At 39.3% G+C, this 21,222-nt stretch overlaps 1 protein-coding gene across 5 annotated transcripts in view; it reads left to right on the top strand.

The window, feature by feature from the left end:
• The window catches only part of LOC149840732 (phosphatidylinositol/phosphatidylcholine transfer protein SFH9-like), a 51,223-nt gene that overhangs the window by 13,039 nt on the left and 16,962 nt on the right, over positions 1–21,222 (top strand). For all 5 annotated transcript variants that reach the window (XR_016431592.1, XR_016431594.1, XR_016431593.1 and 2 more), the window contains exons 5-14: positions 5,998–6,264; positions 6,445–6,522; positions 6,631–6,732; positions 6,817–6,866; positions 6,946–7,045; positions 7,181–7,279; positions 7,458–7,571; positions 8,350–8,479; positions 10,526–10,908; positions 11,261–11,335. Coding sequence is in view for 1 of the 5 variants with exons in the window: in XM_090004536.1 (XP_089860662.1) it covers positions 5,998–6,264; positions 6,445–6,522; positions 6,631–6,732; positions 6,817–6,866; positions 6,946–7,045; positions 7,181–7,279; positions 7,458–7,571; positions 8,350–8,479; positions 10,526–10,908; positions 11,261–11,335 (1,398 nt within the window). In the remaining 4 variants the exon portion in view is untranslated. The remainder of the gene's footprint in view (positions 1–5,997; positions 6,265–6,444; positions 6,523–6,630; positions 6,733–6,816; positions 6,867–6,945; positions 7,046–7,180; positions 7,280–7,457; positions 7,572–8,349; positions 8,480–10,525; positions 10,909–11,260; positions 11,336–21,222) is intronic.

Here is a 21,222-nt window from a genome sequence, read left to right as displayed (position 1 = left end):
ATCATCAATTTTCATCTTTGCTCCTACTACCGCAGGAGTTTCACAAAGCTTCTCATCTGTAATACCAGACCTGTCAATGATCTCAGAAGCAAGCTTAGTTTGAGATAAGAAATATCCTCTAAGAGAGTATGCTACTTCAATTCCCCAAAAATACGTTAGAAACCCAAGTCAGACATTTCAAATTTATCTTTTAAGATAAATTTTATACTCTTAACCCCGTTAGAGTCACTCTCAGTGATGAGCATGTCATCAACATACAAAAGTAAAATTACAATCCCTGCATTGGATTTTCTAACAAATAGAGTAGTGTCAGTAAAACAAGAGGAAAAACCATTCTCAATCATAACAGAGTTAAATCTATCATACCAAGCCTTGGGGGCTTGTTTTAGGCCATAGAGTGTTTTTTGAAGACGAAGCACCTTCCCCTTAGGTGTCTCCATTCCAGGAGGAGCATCCATATAAACTTCTTCGCTTAAATCGCCATTTAAAAATGCATTTTTAACATCCATTTGATAGATGTTCCATTTGTTGATAGAGGCAACGGTTATAAGGCATCGGACAGTGACCATACGAGCTACATGAGCAAAAGTTTCTTCATAGTCAATACCATATTCCTGACTATAACCTTTTGCAACCAAGCGAGCTTTATACCTTTCAAGGGATCCATCACTTTTAGTTTTTACTTTAAAAACCCATTTGCACCCTATTGTTTTCTTGCCTTTAGGAAGATTTTGAAACTCCCAAGTTTTGGCTCTTCTCAGAGCCTCAAGTTCATTGTCCATTGCATTAATCCATTCAGGGCACTTTCGTGCTTCTTCAAAATTTCTAGGTTCTATATAGGAGTGGATGGCACTAAGGCAGACTCTATATCTTGGTGAAAATGAGTCATAGGAAATGAACCTAGAAGGAGGCCTTCTACTTCTTTCGGTTCTACGAGGGATCACTTCATTCTGAGAGACACTGGGACTGGCATCATTATATCTGTCAAGAGCACTCCTAAAGTTGTTTTGATCTCTATGAGTATAGGTGATAGGGTCTCTAGGTATTTCATCAATATGTTGATGTGACGAAGGAGGCAAGGAGATGTTTTCCTCAGTTTCAAATTCATTTGGGTTACTTTGATCTGACTCATTATCACTAGTATCATCGTCTTTATTCAGTAAATCAAATAAAAAGGAATAATCCACATTTTCATTATGAGGGTCACAACGTTCGAATCCACTAAGATTTTCCAAAAAACTCACATTTCTGGAAACATACAATTTATCACTTTTGGTATCATAACAACGAAACCCCTTTTGGGTTTCAGAATAGCCAAGAAAGGCACAAGGAATGGCTTTAGGAGAAAGTTTGTCATTCTTATCAGTAAGAACAAAACATTTACACCCAAAGACCCTTAACCTGCTATAATCAGGTTCCTTATCGTACAGTTTTTCAAAGGGAGAAATTTTGTTTAAATTTTTCGATGGGAGTCTGTTTATGAGATAGACAGAAGTAAGAGCTGCCCCAACCTAGAGATTTTTTGGAATGTTTTGAGAAATGAGTAAAGTCCTAGTTGTTTCAATGATGTGCCTGTGCTTTCGTTCGGCTAACCCATTTTGTTGAGGGGTTTTCGGACAAGATTTTTGGTGAAGAATACCAAAATTTTCAAGATAACTTTTAAATTCATTTGAGAGGTATTCTCCTCCAGAGTCGGACCTAAAGATTTTTAAACATCCATTGAATTGATTTGAGATCATCATGTGAAAACTTTTAAAAGTTGAGAAAACTTCATGTTTATGTTTAAGAAAATAAATCCAACAAAACCTAGTGTAGTCATCCACAAAGATCACATAATATGAAAATCCTCCTTTTGACATTACCGGAGCTGGTCCCCATACATCGGAATGGACAATTTCAAATGGTTTTGTCGTAAACATGGATCTTTGAGGAAAAGGCAAACATTTCATTTTCCCAAGAATACATTCATTACACAAAAAGTCACTTTTACAAAGATGTTTAACAAAAGTCAAATAGGAGATTTTAACAATATTGGGATGACCCAATCTCTTATGCCATACATGAATATCTTTGTTTTGGACGACATTGCAAAATTGACTCTTGGGAACTTGAAGAAGAAGAGAATTTTATATCGCAACCATGGTCCGAGAGTTGGGAGACAGAAAGAAGATTTAAGTTAAGGTTTGGAATAAAACGAATTTTTGGAACAAAGAAGTCTTGTTTTTCAAAATTACCTATTCCTTTAATCTCAAGAGATGTTCCGTCCGCGGTTGAGACAAAGGATGAAAAAGAATTTTTAGAAAAATTTGAAAGAGAGCAAGAGCTAGGGGTCATGTGAAAGGATGCCCCGGAATCTAAAAGCCAAGATGTCTTACCGGGGGAAGAAGATGACATAGCGGCTCCGGAAGTACCTCCCTTGAGAAGAGGTTGTAGTGCTTCTACGATTTGTTGAAGAGAAAGAGACTCACTTGATGAAGAAGGTCGTTCTTCTACTTGGGATGCCATAGCCGTTGCAATCAATTTCTTCCATTTAGGACACATAGGTTTGATATGTCCGGGTTCTTTACAATAGTAGCAATTCAATTTGCTATAGTCTCTTTTGCCATACCGATCATTTCCTCCTTGACCTTGATTCTTGAAATGAGGAGGTCTATAGGTCTTCATGTTATTTCCCGGTCTTGACAAGACATTAGCCATTTCACCATCTTCTTGAGTAGAGGAAGTAACAAGAATGCTAGGATTATTTTTACCAATCCCCATACGGGTTTCTTCACCACTAAGCTTGGTGATAACATCTTCAAGTGAGGGGGATGTGAAAGCGGAGAGAAGAGCGGACCGAACTTGTTCAAATTCGGGTCTAAGACCATTTAGAAAATTGAAGAACCGGTCTTCCTCAAGTTGTTTGTGCCTTAATTCGATTGCCTCTCCACTCTATTTAGGTTCAAGAATTGCGAGCTCGTCCCAAATAGAGGATAATTCGGCAAAGTACTCCCGAGTGGTCATGTCATTTTGTTGGAGGGTCAAAGCCCTCTTTTGGAGAAAGTACTTGTGGGATAGATCTCTTGAGGTGCATTTTCTCAAGATATACCCAAGTTTCGGAAGCCTTTTTAAATTTGATGATATTGGCGTTTATCTTGGTCTCAACGGATGAGAAAATCGAAGATAAGATCTTGAAGTTCTTCATTTCCCAATCATCATGTTTTTTAGAATACTCTTCAAGGGCCTTTTGTCTTTCATCCCCTTCAAGGATCTTAATATCTCCTCCTTCAATAACGGTAATTTTGGGTTCCGGTTCCGGTATGGATCCATGAATGTAACCCCAAAGCCCCTTTCCTTTAATATGGGCTTCCATATTACCGGCCCAAACATGATAGTTTGAGCCACTAAGCTTAAATCCAAGAGAGAAATGGGAGTCTTTTTCGCCCATTAGAGAGGAAAGAAGACAAGGAATAATACGTACCTCAATTACTTTTTGCGTCTTTCTTGACAAGAGAGGCTCCTAAAATATTGCTCGAAGAAGGTGATCCTCTTTGATTTCAAAAAACTTGAAGGCATGCTTTTTGAGGAATGCAAGAGAGGGCGAATCACAATTCTTCTTTTTCAATGAGGCTCTGATACCATGTGAAAGTATCTTCAACAAGATACTTTAGTCGATAACGCAATAACCTTGAGAATAAATGTGTGAACATATACACACCAAGAACACTTGGAACACTTGTGCACAACAAGCACAATACACAGAATCACAAATATGCAAATGCACTCATAAGATTCATAAACAACTAGAGGAAATACAAGAGGAGCTGCCCCATATTTATAGGGCTTTTAGGAGGCCTTGGGAGGGGCTCCACATAGTCGTTGGAGCCCCTCCAACGGTCACAAATGTGACCGTTGGAGGGCCCAACGACTAGTGGGTTGGGCCCCTCCCAATGCAAGTACAATTGCATTAAATGGAAAAAAGGAAAAATAAAAAGGAAAAAGAAAAAGGGAAAAATACAAACCATATTCACGAAAGTGAATATGTGTAAAATACCTAAACTACCCTTACCTAAGCTACCCTTAGCAATATATATATTTTATATATATAATAGGTAGATACATATACATATGTAATATATGTATATGTATCACCTTATATATATAAAATATATATACGAAATTACAACATATTTTAACAGCTATCTCTCCCTGACTATAACTGACCAAGATGGCTTTAAATGCACAAATCACTTGCGAAAAAGCTATTTCATCTATCTTAACATCCTTCTTCTTTATCCTAGAAATGCCAGAATAACAATAGGAGGCCTTACCTGTAAATAACATAATGATTGATTTTCACTAAAATCATCAGAGATTACGGTAACCATTATCCAAAAGTAGCCCTCTGAAACATGCCTAGGGTAGTCTGTTTCAGATCTCAATGAAAACTGAAAGATTATCCTATGCACCCATTATGCAAATGTCATGTCATGACCATCCTGGCATTATCTTATCCTTGACATTCTCAAAATGTTGATGTACAGGCCCAATCTCCCTGAACTTGTACAGAAATGCAAATAGGCATTAGGAAGCAAAAAGATACGCAATGAAAACAAAAATCAAAATCTTCATTTATCATTCAGATGTAAAAATACATTCTTTTCAGTTGAGATGATCATCTGATGACTTTCAATTTTATGCATCATATTGCAGCTCTTTTTGAACTTGTTACATGAGGAAAATCTTGAGAAGATTATGTGATGTTGGCCACATATCTATTTGACTGAAAATATTTCTTATTTCAAGTGTTCTTATTTTTTTTTCATTCAGTTCTCTATATTAAAGGCCTCTTTTGTTTTTGATATTTTAATTTTGTTATAACTATTTTATAGTATTAAAAAAGGATAGAGAAAATCATGGTTTTGAGGCCCTAACAGTTGGTAAATGACTCTCTCTCGCTGTTACCACAGTCGAGCCTCACTCAATTCCATTTAAGAACTAACTCTCTTTTTTCATGATTTCGATGAATTGTATGGTGCAACATAGAGGAAGAGAGAACTGAGGGTCTTTTTTTTTTTGAAATAGTTCTTTTATTTTTTACTTAAGTACTTTTCTCTCTCTCTCCCCCTCTATATATAAATAAATGAATATATATATATATATATATATATATATATATATATATATATATATAGAGAGAGAGAGAGAGAGAGAGAGAGAGAGAGAGAGAGAGAGAGAGAGAGAGAGAGAGAGTAGGTGGTAGCTGCCTACACCTATCTGTGCTTACCACCAGCCTACCAGGCTTTTGAAGGTTTCTTTTCATGTTTTTCTCAAATCTGACGTGCATGTGTTCTAAATTCTTGGATTGTCTGATTCCGACGTGGATAGGTTTTTGTAAGGTTTAAAAATTGACTGTCTGCAAATTTTCTAAATATTCAAGCTGAAAAATTCATAAAAAAAACATGATCCAAGTGCTGTTTTCTAGCAAATGGACCATGCCAAACTCATCTGCAGATTTGCGAAAAACACCCCGAAAACCCTTGTTCACTCATGGCAGGCTCCTAACTTTGATAGGCACCTACTCCCCCCCCCCCCCCCCCCACACACACACACTCTCTCTCTCTCTCTCCATATATATATATATATATATATATATATATAGCTGTGTCCACGTATCTCGTTTTTCAAAAGAATCAAAACCCATCGTGTCCAACACTTCCTACCCATGTCCAACACCGACACCTGTGTCAGTGTCCAAGTAACATACATCGCAATGCTTGGATTGAAAAGTAAATGATTGTGTTTATGATTGTAAATGGACGTGTTCCATCCATATATTGCAAACTGTTGGCAACTTGTTATGTAGCAAGAAGGCATTAGTCATCCTTGTGCTCCTGTTCTTAGCTTTCAGATATGAGCCCATAATTCTAGTTTTGTTTCAAATAAGACAAATAAAATGTTGAGTTGGTTGCACCAGTTTTGTCATTTGGATGATGGTTATATCCTTTATAATGCCAGGACTTTGTTTTTGAAGAATTGGAAGAAGTATTACAATACTATCCTCATGGCTACCATGGACTAGACAAGGATGGAAGACCTGTATATATTGAAAGACTAGGCAAAATTGATCCTAATAAGCTCATTAGTATCACTTCTATAGACAGATACTTGAAATATCATGTTCAGGAGTTTGAGAAGGCATTCAGTGAGAAGTTTCCAGCCTGTTCCGTTGCTGCTAGGAGGCATGTTGACTCTACAACAACAATTTTGGATGTGCATGGGGTGGTATGGTCACAAACACCATCTTTTTAACTATGTTTCAAAAGATTTGGATTATCTAGGATATCAGATATATTATCTGCTCTCTTTAGCTATGTTTCAAAAGATTTGGATTATTTGGGATGTTATATTATCTGCTCAATTAGATCTGTTCTGTTTCTCGTCTCTGTGTTGATGATGATACAGGGCACTAACCATTTCAGTAAAGTTGCCTATGATCTGGTTTCTGGCATGCAGAAAATTGATGGTGATAACTATCCTGAGGTAATGGAGTTATTTCCATTTTGTTGCAATTGTTATAATCACCCTTGAAGCAGTGTTTCTGTGTTTGTTAAATACCTGCATTGTGATAAACTTTTCCGTTCTCTGTAGACCTTGCACCGCATGTTGATCGTCAATGCTGGTCATGGTTTCAAATTGCTATGGAACACCACAAAAACTTTTCTTGATCCAGGGACAGCAGCGAAGATACATGTAACAGTAGATCATATTAGTTTCTACCATCTAAACTTAATGGATTTATAACAATAACAAGCAAGTTTGTTTTAATTATTGCAGGTCTTAGGAAGCAGATACCAGAGTAAACTACTTGAGTTTATAGATGCAAGGTTAAGAATTATTTATGAACATGTTATGCAACTGAACTTCATGGAATGACCCTGATATTCTTACTATTTTCTTCTGCAGCCAACTTCCAACTTTTCTAGGCGGTTCATGCACATGCCAGAATGAAGGCGGCTGTCTTAGGTCTAGTAGAGGACCCTGGAATGATCCAGATATAATGAAGGTATTCTTGTTTGTTGGTTGGATGTTGATTTTCTACTTTTGCCAAAAGAATTTAAACTGTACTATGGAGATTACCAAAGAAAAAGGGGGTTGTAATGAAAAATAACATCATCAAATGGGAATCCTATATTTTCAGCTTGTCCATAGGAGAGAAGCAACTTTTTCAAGTCAAATCACAAGGGTACATGATGGAGAAGAGAAACTGGATTCACATGGCAGACTACAATTCTCAAAGGTAACATAAAATAATCATTTAAAGCTGTTTGTTGCTATTGTTTTATGAGACTTGAAGTGATGGCTGAATGGTTAGAGCTGCAGCATATTAACCAATGGATCTTAGTTTCAAATCTTGCAATCGACCTGAAGAAAGTATAATTTTATGTTTTACTTGTGCTATGCCTTCTCCAATCCAGGGCATCGATACTGAGATATCTACTGCTGAGTCGGGGTCAGATGCTGAAGACATTCTTTATCATTCATGTGTAAAAGCTTTTGACACCACTCACTTGGCTACTGTCAATGAAGACGTGAGTTTTCCTTATGTGCATCCATGAAATGTGTAACAATTTCTATGCTTATGTTCTTCACAATGCTTCTGACTAGGGCTGCACAATGAGCCAAGCTAGCTTGAGCTCAGCTTGAGCTCGATTCGAACTTGTCCGAGTAGGTAAATGAGCCGAGTTTGAACAAGAGATCAGGCTTTGTTAAATATAAATGAGCCAAGCTTGATCTGACATTTGAGCTCGACTAAGCTTGATAAACCCAGTTTGGCCCGTCTTGTATAGTTATATAGGCCCCCATTTATGGATGTGTAGAATATTTGTTGGCTGTTGTGCACAAAAAAAGTCTTACACAAATGGGTAAGTCATGTGCGTTTCACGTATGAGGTGGTGGGTTCAAATCCCACCCCGTGCTCACCTTAACCTTTTCAAATGAAATCAGTTCGGCTCTAGCTGAGCTGAGTTTGAACAGATAATATTCAAGCTCGGCTCGAGTTTGAGCCAAGCTTGAACATATATATTTTTGGATGAGCCTCGCTTTTGCAGGCTAAGCTTGGCTCCAACCTGGCTTGTGTGCAGCCCTACTTCTAACTATACCTTTACAAGGTCTTTCCTTTTGTGAAGTTTTCCATCACGAACGTGTGTTGTCTTACTTGATGATGTCTTTCTAACATAACAAATAAAGTGTAGATATACGTAGCAGGTAGGATTCAAATTCTGTTTGTTTCAGATAAGGCATCTGCTAAATCAGTTATTTAAAGCAATCAATAAGGTGTACACTTAATTTTGTTTGTGCTTCTTACAGGCCAGGACAACCAATTCTGAGGCTCATTGCAGCTGTGAGCAGGCCCCTACTGGAGTTGAAAATGTTGGCTCATTGGTGAATAGTGCAGAAGAGGGGACATCACTCTGCAACCATGCATCTTTCCGTCTAGGTAATGCAATCTATTTCATGTTCTTCATGTGCACATCTTCAAGTGGTGTTTCTGTACCATATTGGCCTTATGTAGATTTTTTAAATCTTATCACATAGAATTTGGAACACTTTGTATCTTTCTGTACCATGTTGACCTTATGTAGTATGTTGATATCTCATCGTGTAGGATTTGGAAAGTTTTGAGAAATAATTCAGTGATGCTACTTATGATGTAATAGAGTATTAACAAGGCCAAAGTAAAAGATCAACCTCCTTGTATCGTGGGCAAAATATATCAACTATGTCACATGGATATGGCTGCGGATATGGGGATGCGGACATTTTTGTGAAGTTTTCAATATGACTAGTATATAAGGGGACATGATAAGGACTCCAAAATGGAGTATCTGTGTGACATAGCATATCAAATATCAAAAGGGTGATGTCTTTTTCTGAGATGGGTCAAAAATGGTTATTCATTTTGAAGCACAGCTTATCATGTTATCACATTCCAATTATGAGTTGAAATTTTGTTCTTGCTTTTACAAGAAGAGATCATATATGTTCAAGTATATATAACCTGCCACTAATTAATGACATAAGCAACATTTGGTGAATGTATTTTTATGTTAATGGTTTAGTTAGTAATTACATATATATTGCTTATCAAACAATATGAGTGTATAATTAGGACCCTAAATTCATGTAACTCAAGGCCAAAGTTAAGACTCAAGATCATTAGGAAATGCCATGGGTTCTGGAAGAACCAAGTCAGAGTGGGAAGATACCTTTCTAGAAAGCTTGGTTTTGAAGCAAAAGTCATTTGGCACTTCTCATTCATGGCAAAGGTGATTTTCATTGGCAGCAAAGTACAATTACTTACAGCTAGGGATCATGAACCCTAGTAGTTAGAATGACATTTGCCATTTTCCAGTTAGTTAATAGTGTGATCTCCTTTTACTGTTATTTAAGTTGTGAGTATGCTTGGTGTTAGTGGTGTTCTTTATGTTTGAAATGGTTTAATATTTAGTAGTGTAGTTTATGCTTTAATTTTTTTTCAAAGTTATTGATTTCATCATTCTCGCAAGGACACAGATGAGGACAAGAGCATGAGACATGAATACACAATTTTTTGAAAACTAGGACATGGGAATACAGATTATTAAAAATTGTAAAATAATATTTGCGTGTGTCAGTGTGTGTCAAGTGGCATGTCCCCATGTCATATTGCCCCCTAGACACATGACCGTAAAGGGCATGTCCTTGTGACATAGATTTTCAGTTTTCCATCCCTTGTCACTTTTTCAAGTGCACATGCTTTTATTGCTTTCTGTTTCCTGAATCTCTCGATCTTTGCTTCTTGCTTATGATTCTCCCTTAATAGAAAAATTCATGCAAATGGCCAATTGTAAAAAAGATAATCAATGCTCACGACAAATTAAAAAGAAAAAAAGGAAAAAGAGAAACATGGTACTAACTGTGGCCAAAGCATCTTTGTCCATGTCAAGTTTCATGTTGTGCCCAAGTGTGTGTTGTGTTGACATGGGTGCATAGTGAGGTTCTCATGCTATGTCACAGGGATTTGGCCAGACAGGTGCCCGGTGTGGTCAATGCACCCAGGGTCATTTTGGTCCATTTTTTGGATTTAAAAAAAAATCTGCCCGATGAAATGGGCTGCGGAATTTAAAAAAAAATTCTTGGGGGGTGGGGGAGGGGGGGGGGGTGCGCTGCCCCCCTATAACCCCCCGTCAGGGGCGGCCCCCCCTGGACCCGCACCGGGGGGAACCCCGGACCCCCCTTATATATATATAAATATATAAATATATATATATATATATATATATATATATATATATATATATATATAATTGTTTTTGCTGCCCCCCCGCACCCAAGGTTTTTGAAAGTGCCACACCCCCGCACCCGCACCCATGTGACATAGTTCTCATGTGATATAGCTTATGGATTCAACCCAAAGTCAAGGATTCAAGCATCATTGCCCTTCACAAATGGAGATAAATTAATGACTATATGGCCCTAAGATATTTTTATCTTTATGAATCAGGAAATCCTGTTGCTCAAAGAGGATGGCTGCAGAATATTCTTATAGATTTATCCGGATTAGTTATGGCTAGACTTCTAGCATGTATCCATTTATTTCTCTGCGGTTTGGGAAGGGTGGTATCTACTCATCATGTAGGTGAAAGACTGAAGAACCTGCGTGCCAGGGATTTGTCAAAATCCAGTCCCAGAAGCCACCCAGAAACTTCAGGGGTTCCAGAAGAAGGTTTGGCAATTTCCTGCTTGCAGCGGCTACAGAACTTGGAAGAATCAGTAACTAAACTGACCAAGAGACCTTCAAGGATTCCTCCAGAGAAAGATAGTATACTTCTTGAGTCATTCAGCCGTATCAAATCTATTGAGTTTGACTTGGAGAAGACAAAAAAGGTGAATCTACATGCCTTTGCTGCAAGCATTGTTTGTTACAATAACAATATTGAGAACTAATTTATCTTTCATGCATTGCTAATGCTTCCTTGCCTCAAAATGAAAATACATATGACTTGTAGTCTCAATGGGCGTGATGTTTGGAAACCAGGATACCCTTCACCGCCTACTAGAACATTGTGCTGAGTTTTGAAGGGCATTTTAAATATTGTACTACAAAGGCACCTCAAATGAAATGTATCTCTACCTGTTATTCCTTGGAGTTGCTGGTCATTTTCCTAGAACAGGGGATGTTTGTAATTTATAATGTCTCTTCTTCTTACTTTTGATTTGTGTTTTTATTCAAATGAAGGCATTGCATGCAACTGCATCAAAGCAAATAGAGCTTGCGGAATCACTGGAGTTGCTGAAGGAAACAGCTGCACAGGTTCATTTACTGTCTAACTGAGATTTCCTTGGTTTATTTTCCAAAGTTCCTGTTGGGCTTTCACGCATGGTGCTCCACTCCTGAATTACATAGTTGGATGATGCAATTATCTTCTACATGTTAACATGTGTATGTGTGTGTATGTGTCTGTTTGCATGTGAGTGAATGATGATAGTCTTGCTGGCTTCACAAGATAAATGTCGATTTTGCTGATGTGTAGTCTGTACACTTATTTCTCTCTGTGTCACAAGGACAGTACACATATGCAGACTCAATACAGATACTAGACATGAGTGAACAGTTTTTTTTTACACAAGGACATGGTCTTTTATATTCTCATTGATAAAAATGTTTTCCACATTTTAGTATATTATTGGAAATATCATTAAAAAGTATCAAAACAATATTAAAATAATGTAGGACATGTCATAACATAGTGCCAGATGGTGGTGCGTTCAGGTGTCATCCAGTCACGGGAGGCTGGATAGATTCTCCATGATAGAGATTCCCTCGGCTGTTGTGATCAATTGATTGTATATCATGGACCAATAAATTTTATTCCCCACATTATATATAAGGATGGATGTGGACAATTGGTCTAGTGAGTCAAGCCAATTTGGTCCACCTTTTGATGGGCCCGGGTCAAGGTTGAGCCCTGGCTTGGTATGGACTGAGCGAAAAACCAGACCATTTATTAGCAGGTTGAACCCAGGTCAGCCTTGTAATGAAAATACGAAAAGAGTACAAGTGGGAGCCTCTTATGGGCATACAAGAATACAAGAACATAAACAATCAAGATCACTTGGGTCAATACAAGAGCACAACCACACAAGCCACTTAGGGGCTAAAACACAAGTAAAAAATATATAAAATTATTAAGAGAAAGCTTGTGAACAAACTTAACATGCAAGAAGGGTTACACCCCTTATTTATACACAAAAGGAAGCAAAGAAGAGCCACTGGAAAGTACCCCCAACAACTAAAAATATAGTTATTGGGAGTACTTCCCAACAACTAGAACTCCCAACAGCTCTATTCCAGGGGCATTATAAGGACTATAATGCCCTTGAGAAAAATAATAAAATACATTAAAAAAAACTAAAGTGCCCTCTAGGAACACCACTAATTACATAATGCATAATTACCAAAATACCCCTAATAGGTTTCACTTATTACATAAAGAATATATATGTACATATTAATGTATATATACATACGCAAACAATTATATATCTATATATATATACACTTTAACACTCCCCCTCAAACTTACGATGTAATCACCGAAAGTTTGTCAAGCAAAAAAATAAAATCGGGGATAAGGAAGAGCTTTCGTAAAGAAGTTCGCCAACTGAAATTCTGATGCTACATAAAGCAAGATGATGGTCTTCTTCAGATACTCTTCATGAATATAGTGGCAATTGTGATTGCCGGCTACATAGATGGTGCTTTTGTCACTGCATAACCTTGAGGGTGAGAGCATATGCACCCCCCATGTCTTTCAATAATCTTCTAAACTACATGATTTCAGATGTTGTGGTGGCCATGACACGATACTAAGTTTCAGTGAATGACAACGATATCTTCTATGGTTTCTTGCATTTCCAAGACACCAATGAATTACCTACAAACATACAAAAACCTGTAGTTGAGTATCTATCATTAGGATCTCCTCCCCAATCAGAGTCAGTATAAGAAATTAATTTGAGTGTAGAGAAGGAAGATAAAACAATCTCCTTAGAAACAAAATTTTGTAAATATTTAATGATACACATAATGACATTCATGTGCACTGTGATATGGGATTGCTGAAATTGTCTGGCAGCATGGACTGCATGTGAGATATCAAGTATGATAATGGTCAAATATGTGAGGGCCCCAATCATTTGGCAGTAAGGAGGGGATCATCCAACGGTGTATAATCATCTATCTTCATTTTTGCATTTATTACTTTATGTGTGTCCACCCTTTTCCCATCTGTAATGTCAGACCTATCTATGATGTCAGAAGCAAACTTAGATTGAGTTAGAAAATAGCTACGAGCAGAATATGCAACCTCAATCCCTAAAAAAATTTAAGAAAGACTTAATCAGTCATTTCAAAGCTTTGTTTCAAGACATTTTTAATAAAATTAACTCCCTTTTTATCTCCATCAGTGACGATAATGTCATCAAAATAAAGGAACAAGATAGCAATACCTGCATTAGATCTCTTAATAAAGATAACAATGTCAGTATAACAGGAAGTAAAGCCAAGTTTAACCATAACAAAACTAAAACGATTATACTAGTTTTTAGATGTCTGTTTCAAACCATACAGGGCTTTCCTTAAATGAAATACCTTTCCAATAGGAACCTCATTATCAAGGTGGTGGGTCCATATAAACTTTTTCCTTCAATTCATCATTGAGAAAGGCATTCTTGACATTCATTTGATAAATAAGCCAACATCTAATGACAACTACAACTATAAGGGTTCTAACAGAAGTCATTATAGCTATTTGAGCAAAAGTTTAATCATAATTTATGTCATACTCTTGAGAGTAACCCTTGGCTACTAATCTAGCCTTATGCCTTTCTAAAATTGCATCACTTTTGGTTTTAATTTTAAACACTCATCTACAACATATCATCTTCTTTCCATGATAAAGATCTTTTGTATCCCAAGTTTTAGACTTCTCTAAGGCTAGTATTTTATCATTCATATCATTCATCCATTCAGGATGATTCTAACAAACTCTATATTGAGGAGTAAAGTTTCATAGGATACGAACCTATCTGGAGGCCTATGTATTCTTTCTAATTTTCTAAGAGTGATTTGTTTGGGATTTTCTGTGTTAGAATATTGTTCTAAGGCAATGGAATGTCTATCATCAGTTCTTCTTTTGTATTGGATAACTAAAGGTCCATCATTAATATCATGGGACTCATCACACTAGATGTCATATTGTGGTTCATCATTAACAAAATCATTGTTATTTAACACTTTATCATTATATTTAGGAGATAATTAAAAAAAAAAGTAATCATTTTTTTTCTTTTATAGGCACATTTAAATCAAAGAAACTTTCTTTTTCTATAAAGGAAACACTACTTGATATATAAAGTTTATCATGCTTAAAATCATAACATCTAAATCCTTTTTAACTTTCCCCGTAACCAAGAAAGACATAAGGAATGGTTCTTGGAGAAAATTTGTCATTTTTATTGGTAAGAATAAAACATTTACATCAAAAAATTCATAGTCTAAAATAGTTAGGTGTAGTTTTATAAAGTTTCTCATAAGGAAAAATATTTTGAAGTTTTGATGAAGGAAGTCTATTTATAAAGTATATCGAAGTAAGCGCAACTTCAACCCAAAAATGTTTTGGAACACGTTTAGAAATAAGCAATGTTCTAGTGGTTTCTATTATATGCTTGTGTTTTCTTTCGGCCAAACCATTTTGTTGAGGCGTGTTTGCAAAAAATCGTTGATGAAAGATGCCATGATTTTTCAAATAATCTTTAAAGTCATTTGACATGTATTTTTCCCTTAAATTAAAATGAAATATAATTTTTTTGGATTTAAGCAAATTTCTAACAAGGTTATGAAAAGTTTTGAAAGTTTTAAAAACTTCATATTTATGCCTAAGAAAATAAATCAACATGAATCGAGAATAATCATCCACAAAAATTACATAATAAGTAAATCCTCTTTTAGAGACAATAGGAGCAGGACCCCAAACATCCGAATGTATTAATTCAAGCGGTTTGGAAGCAAAAAAAGTTCTCTCTTGATAAGGAATTGCTTTCATTTTTCCAATAATACAATTCGTACATTGGGTTTTTCATTATAAAATTTTCTCAAATGAGATATATTGGATAATTTAGAGATGCTAAGATACCTAGTCAGTGATGCCACAAAAGCATATCCATTTTTTGTATATTTAAACAAAAAATATCTTTGAGAATAATCAACTGGTCCGTGTAGTAGAGGTCTCCTTCTCTATGACCTTCCCCAATCTGCTTGTCGGACTGTAGATCCTGTGTAAAACATCCTTCAGAAGTGAAGGAGATTGTAATGCCCCAAAATTTCGAACTTTATAATTTTCTTGAAATAGTTGAAAAATTCCTTTTCTTTACAGAGTTTATTTTTAAAATCAGCGAAAACGAATTCTTTAAAAGAAAAAGGACAAGTTTGACAACCTTGGGCACGTTAGCTAGAGAACAAAGATTTACTATGAACGATCTGTAATAATACTTAGAAAACCATTTCTTCTATTTAAAGAGAGTGTCAGGTTTGTACAAAATTTGGATTTCCTCTAGGGAAAACCGTATCAAAAACCAAAATGTCCAGGAGAAGAACTACAAGCAGAAACAGTGGATCCTTAAGTCATCTCACGGTCGCGCCATCACCTGATGCACCTATTCGTCACCTGTACCCATGAAATGGGTTAGTTTTGCGAAAAACTAGCAGGTGAGCACAAAAACAGAAAGAACTAAATTAGGCATAAATAATTTAAGCAGCAGGTAGTAATGAGCAAACTAAGTAAATAAACTGGAGAAACAAACTAAGTGCAACAAACTGAAAAGGTGAGCATGCTCAATTTAGTTATTATTTGTTAACCGGCCATGCGGGTACATACATGACACGTGAGTCAAAACAGTCGAGCCCAAGCCGAGTGTTCATTATGTTAAGTATTTTAAGATACCTAGGTTGTCTGACTGAATCCTATTCCTATGGAGACGACCGATGGTCGAGAGAGTAAGTCCCCAAGGCCTGATAGGGATGCATCCAACTTTTGCAGAAGTGTTAGGCTAACTTATGTAGCCCCTATCCCCCCCTAACCTTCGATGATTGGGGAAGATGGATCTTTTGCTCGAAAAAACCATAAATGGTCTGTCCATCGGAGTTGGTACCCTTCGTCCTATCTCTTGACGAATCCAGGTTGAATCGAGCGCGACAGGATTTCTTAGCCGTTGCCTCATTCTTCATGCTCTGGTCCATTAGACCAAAACGAGCATCTTGCCTATGAAGGCGATCTCATTTTTTTTTTATATGTGTTTTCAACAACGTGCACAAAGCACTAATCGAGGTCATAAGACCATCTCATCCAATCGTCGTAGTACTAACATGCCTCGCATGTTCAAGAGTACACTTACGAGGAAAGGGATATAGGTCCTTAATAGGAGCCTCGGGAGTGTGTTTCGCAGAGATATAATGTTTTAAAAAGCTATTTTAACATTTTAAATCTTTCGAAACAACCCACAACTTGCCAATATATGGCATGTGATTTTCTCGAATCTGACATCCGATGATGCAGTGTCTGGGTGCTATGCAAGTCACGACACTGGTTTTGGTAAATGGGCTTCGCAAAAGAACCCATCACCCAACAACTTGATCTTTCCCCAGATCAATGGTTTTCCCAAAACATATCGGGTAAAATAGTGGAATAGGTATTCCTCCCGAATACGCTGAGTCGACGGCAAGGCAAAAACGAAAGACAATAATGCGAAAAGCAAGAGTCTGGGCGCTAAGCGCGACGACAAACAGAAACAGGAAATGCGAAAGCAAGGACAAGGATCGCGAAACCGCGTCCTTGAATTAAAAGACAGTAAGTAGTAAGTACGAAAGCAAAAGCCTGGGCGCAAAGCGCGACGGCAACAAAAACAGGAAATGCGAAAGCAAATGACAAGGATCGCGAAACCGCGTCCTTGAATTAAAAGACAGTAAGTAGTAAATACGAAAGCAAAAGCTTGGGCGCAAAGCGCGACGGCAAACAGAAATAAGAAATGCGGAAGCAAAGGACAAGGATCGCGAAACCGCGTCCTTGAATTTAAAAGCGTACTTATATACACATATGTATATAAATATGTAATTAAGTCCTTTCAACCTTTAATTATTTAAGCTTGATTTAGTTATTTAAGTCATTGTGCAACTTCTCCTACCTTGGGGTATTGCGAGGAAGAAGTCGTCTACGAGCGTAGGGCTCCGTTGCGTAACACTGCAAAAGTACGTTGTTTAGCATGCATAAAACGAATAAGGATAGGGAGAAAACTCGATTTCTCCGCAACTCAATGGAGGGTTCATCGACCCCTACAATTATGAAAAAGAACGGGGTAGGGTCTAATGACCCATGCCGTTAAAGGAGACAGGTGCAGGGGCCATCGGCCCCTGCCGGATATCTAAAGGAGGGCAGGGGCCATCGGCCCCTGCCGTGATAACAGTAAGAGGGGCAAGGGCCATCGGCCCCTGCCGTGATAACAGTAAGAGGGGCAGGGGCCTTTGGCCCCTACTGAGTCTTCAAAAGGAGGGGCAACGGCCTTAGGAGGACCTTGCTGGGTTTTAAAGAAAGGAGGGGCAGGAGCCTTCGGCTCCTGCCATGTTTTAAAAGAAAAGGGCAGGGGCCGATGGCCCCTACCAAGGGAACGAGTAGGGAGAGGGAGCGCAGGGGCCAAAGGCCCCTGTTGAGCCTTTGCTCGACAAAAAGAAGAGACAGGGGCCAGAGGCCCCTGTCGGTCAAGAGAGGGGCAGGGGCCATCGGCCCCTGCTGGGTTTCCAAGGGGTGAGGCAGGAGCAGAAGGCTCCTGCTTCCTTTCTTAAGGGAAGGGTAGGGGCCATCGGCCCCTACATGAAAGGGAAGGGCAGGGGCCATGGCCCCTGCCGGAATAGTAATGCCTGCTAAAAAGATGAGGGCAAGGGGGGCGGAGCCCCCTACATGCTAAAAAGATGAGGGCAAGGGGGGCTGAGCCCCCTACATGCTAAAAAGAGGAAGGCAAGGGGGCAGAGCCCCTTGCCTGACGGAAAAGGGAGGAGGAAGGCTCGGCATGGGCCGCCGACCACCTGCCGGCCTTCCGGCGAACCAGAGGAAGAAAAGAGTTGGAAAAAATAAGAGGAGAAGGGGGGTTTACCTGGGCTGCCGAGGAGTGGTGTCGTGAAGGGGGGCTCGCCGGAGAGGTGTTCGCCGTGAAGGGGGGGTTGGCTGGCGTCGGCAATGAGAGGGAGATGAGAGATGGAGTCGGGGGGAGAGAGGGGAGAGACGAGAGATGAGAGAGAGTCGGGGGGTCGGGGGTGGCTCGTAAGCCCTCCCCTCTCGCCTTTTTATAAGGAGGGGGCGCACACAGGGCCCGCCCCCTGTGTCGCCGGAGATCCCCCCCCCCCCCTCTGTGGGCTGCCAGCCCCTTTGAAAAGGGTTTTCGAGGGGCTGGGCACGGGTTGGATCCGGGTCGGGTCTGGACCCGTCCCGGGTCCGATTTTTTTTTTTAAACTGGGTTTTACATCCAACCCTCCTTAAAAAATTTCGTCCTCGAAATTAAATTTAACTTATCGATCAAAGTACAAGTCAGGCTATTTCTCTCTAATATCAGAGTCAGGCTCCCAAGTACACTCCTCTATCCCATGGTGCTTCCAACGCACCTTTACAAGAGATATCGTCTTTGATCGAAGCACTTGATCTCGACGTTCAACGATCTCGACTGGTCTTTCCTCGAAAGACAAATCCTTCTGAATGTCTACATCATCATAATTGATGATGTGTGATGGGTCGTGAACGTATTTCCGAAGCATGGATACGTGAAAAACATTATGGATCTGAGCGTACTGAGGAGGTAAAGCCACACGATAAGCTGCTTCACCAATCCGTTCCAGGATCTCGAACGGTCCGACAAATCTAGGGCTTAACTTTCCCTTTTTCCCAAACCAAAATACGCTCTTTGTGGGAGATACTTTAACAAAAACCATATCTCCTATCGAGAAGGTGAGCTCTCGACGACGGCGATCTGCGTAACTTTTTTGCCGACTCTATGCAGTACGGAGTCGCTCTCGTATCATCTGCACCTGCTGGGTGTAGTGTTGTAGCACTACAGGAGAATTCATCCTTCGCTCGCCAACCTCGTCCCAATAGAGAGGCGAACGACAGGGCTTTCCATACAAGGCCTCGTAAGGGGCCATCCCGATGCTAGCGTGATAACTGTTGTTGTACGCGAATTTGGCCAGACTGGTATGAGAATCTCATTCTCCCTTCCAGTCCATCATGCACGCACGCAACATGTCCTCCAAAGTCTGAATTATGCGTTCAGACTGTCCGTCTGTCTGAGGGTGAAAAGCGGTGCTGAATTTTAAATTCGTACCCAAAGCGATTTGAAGTTGTTCCCAAAACCTCGAGGTAAACCTCAGATCACGATCGAAGATGATAGATACCGGAACACCGTGCAACCTCACAAACTCACGAATGTAGAGGTCCGCCAAACTGTGTAAAGACTGACTAATACGGATAGGAAGGAAATGAGCCGATTTGGTGAGTCGGTCAACGATCACCCAAATCGCATCGTTCTTTCTTCGTGTCCTAGGCAAACCGACGATAAAGTCCATAGTGATATCTTCCCACTTCCATTGTGGGATTTCCATCTGCTGCATCACTCCGCCAGGTCGTTGATGCTCGATCTTAATCTGCTGGCAAGTCAAACACTTAGAGATGTATTCGGCCACGTTTCGCTTCATTCCGCTCCACCAATATCTGCGCTGTAAATCTTTGAACATCTTCGTGCCTCCCGGGTGAATCGTATATTTGGATTTATGGGCCTCTATGAGAATCTCGTCTCTCAAAACAGGATCATCTGGGACCCAAAGACGATTTTTGAGCCAAATGCTTCCATCGTCCTTAAGCCGGAAAGGAGTATCGGTCTGCTGTGTACGAGCCTTCAGCTTCTCGTACTGCGCATCAGTCTTTTGCCCAGCGAGGATCTTGGCTAATAGCTCAGGTTGAGCTATCAGATTAGAAAGACTGATAGAATTCGACGTGACTGCAAACGGTTTCCATGAGACCAAATCCTAAATCAACTTCCAACCAACGTATAATAGGTTGACGGAAATGCTAGAAGCCTTACGGCTGAGAGCATCAACTACCACGTTCGCCTTTTCTGGATGGTAGGAAAGGGTGAAATCGTAATCCTTGAGAAATTCTAGCCACCGTCGTTGCCTTATATTTAGCTCCTTCTGTGAAAACAAGTACTTGAGGCTCTTATGATACGTAAAAGCCTCGAATTGCTCCCCGTACAAGTAGTGTCACCATATCTCAAATGCGAACACCACAGCCGCTAATTCCAAGTCATGAGTCGGATAATTCTTCTCATGAATCTTAAGTTGACGCGAGGCGTAGGCGATTACCTTACCATTCTGCATTAGGACGCAGCCCAAGCCTGTCCCAGAAGCGTCAGTATAAATCACGAAGCCGCCTTGTCCTGAAGGCAAGGCCAAGATAGGAGCGGTAGTAAGTCGCTCCTTCAGCAACTGAAAATTGTTTTCGTATGCATCATCCCACATAAACTTAACTTCCTTCTTTAGCAGCTTTGTCATAGGTAAAGAGATTTTGGAAAAGTCCTGGTTAAATCTTCGATAATATCCAGCTAAGCCAAGAAAACTCCTGATGTCTCGAACGTTCTTCGGCTGCTGCCAGCTTAGCACGGCTTCCACCTTTATAGGATCCACAGACACTCCTTTCTCGGATATAACATGTCCCAAAAACATAACCTCCTTGAGCCAAAACTCGCTTTTAGAGAATTTAGCAAACAAACGCTCCTTCCGCAAGGTTTCCAAGATTATGATTAAATGTTCACGATGTTGATTCCAAGTTTCCGAGTACACCAGGATGTCATCGATGAACACGATCACGAAGGTGTCCAAAAAGGGTTTGAACACACGGTTCATGAGGTTTATAAGGGTTGAGGGTGCGTTGGTGAGTCCGAAAGGCATGACAGTAAACTCGAAATGCCCATACCTGGTTCGAAAAGCCGTCTTGAAGATATCATCTCCTTTAATTCTGAGTTGATGGTATCCTGACCTAAGGTCGATCTTTGAGAAAATCTTGGCATTCCGCAGTTGATCGAACAGATCTTCGATACGCGGTAACG

Source organism: Nuphar pumila, chromosome 4 (genome assembly GCF_984573655.1).
Source record: "Nuphar pumila chromosome 4, dmNupPumi1.hap1.1, whole genome shotgun sequence".
NCBI lineage: Eukaryota > Viridiplantae > Streptophyta > Magnoliopsida > Nymphaeales > Nymphaeaceae > Nuphar > Nuphar pumila.
The sequence above is the reverse complement of the archived record's forward strand: the minus strand, read 5'-3'. Positions and strand labels throughout refer to the sequence as shown.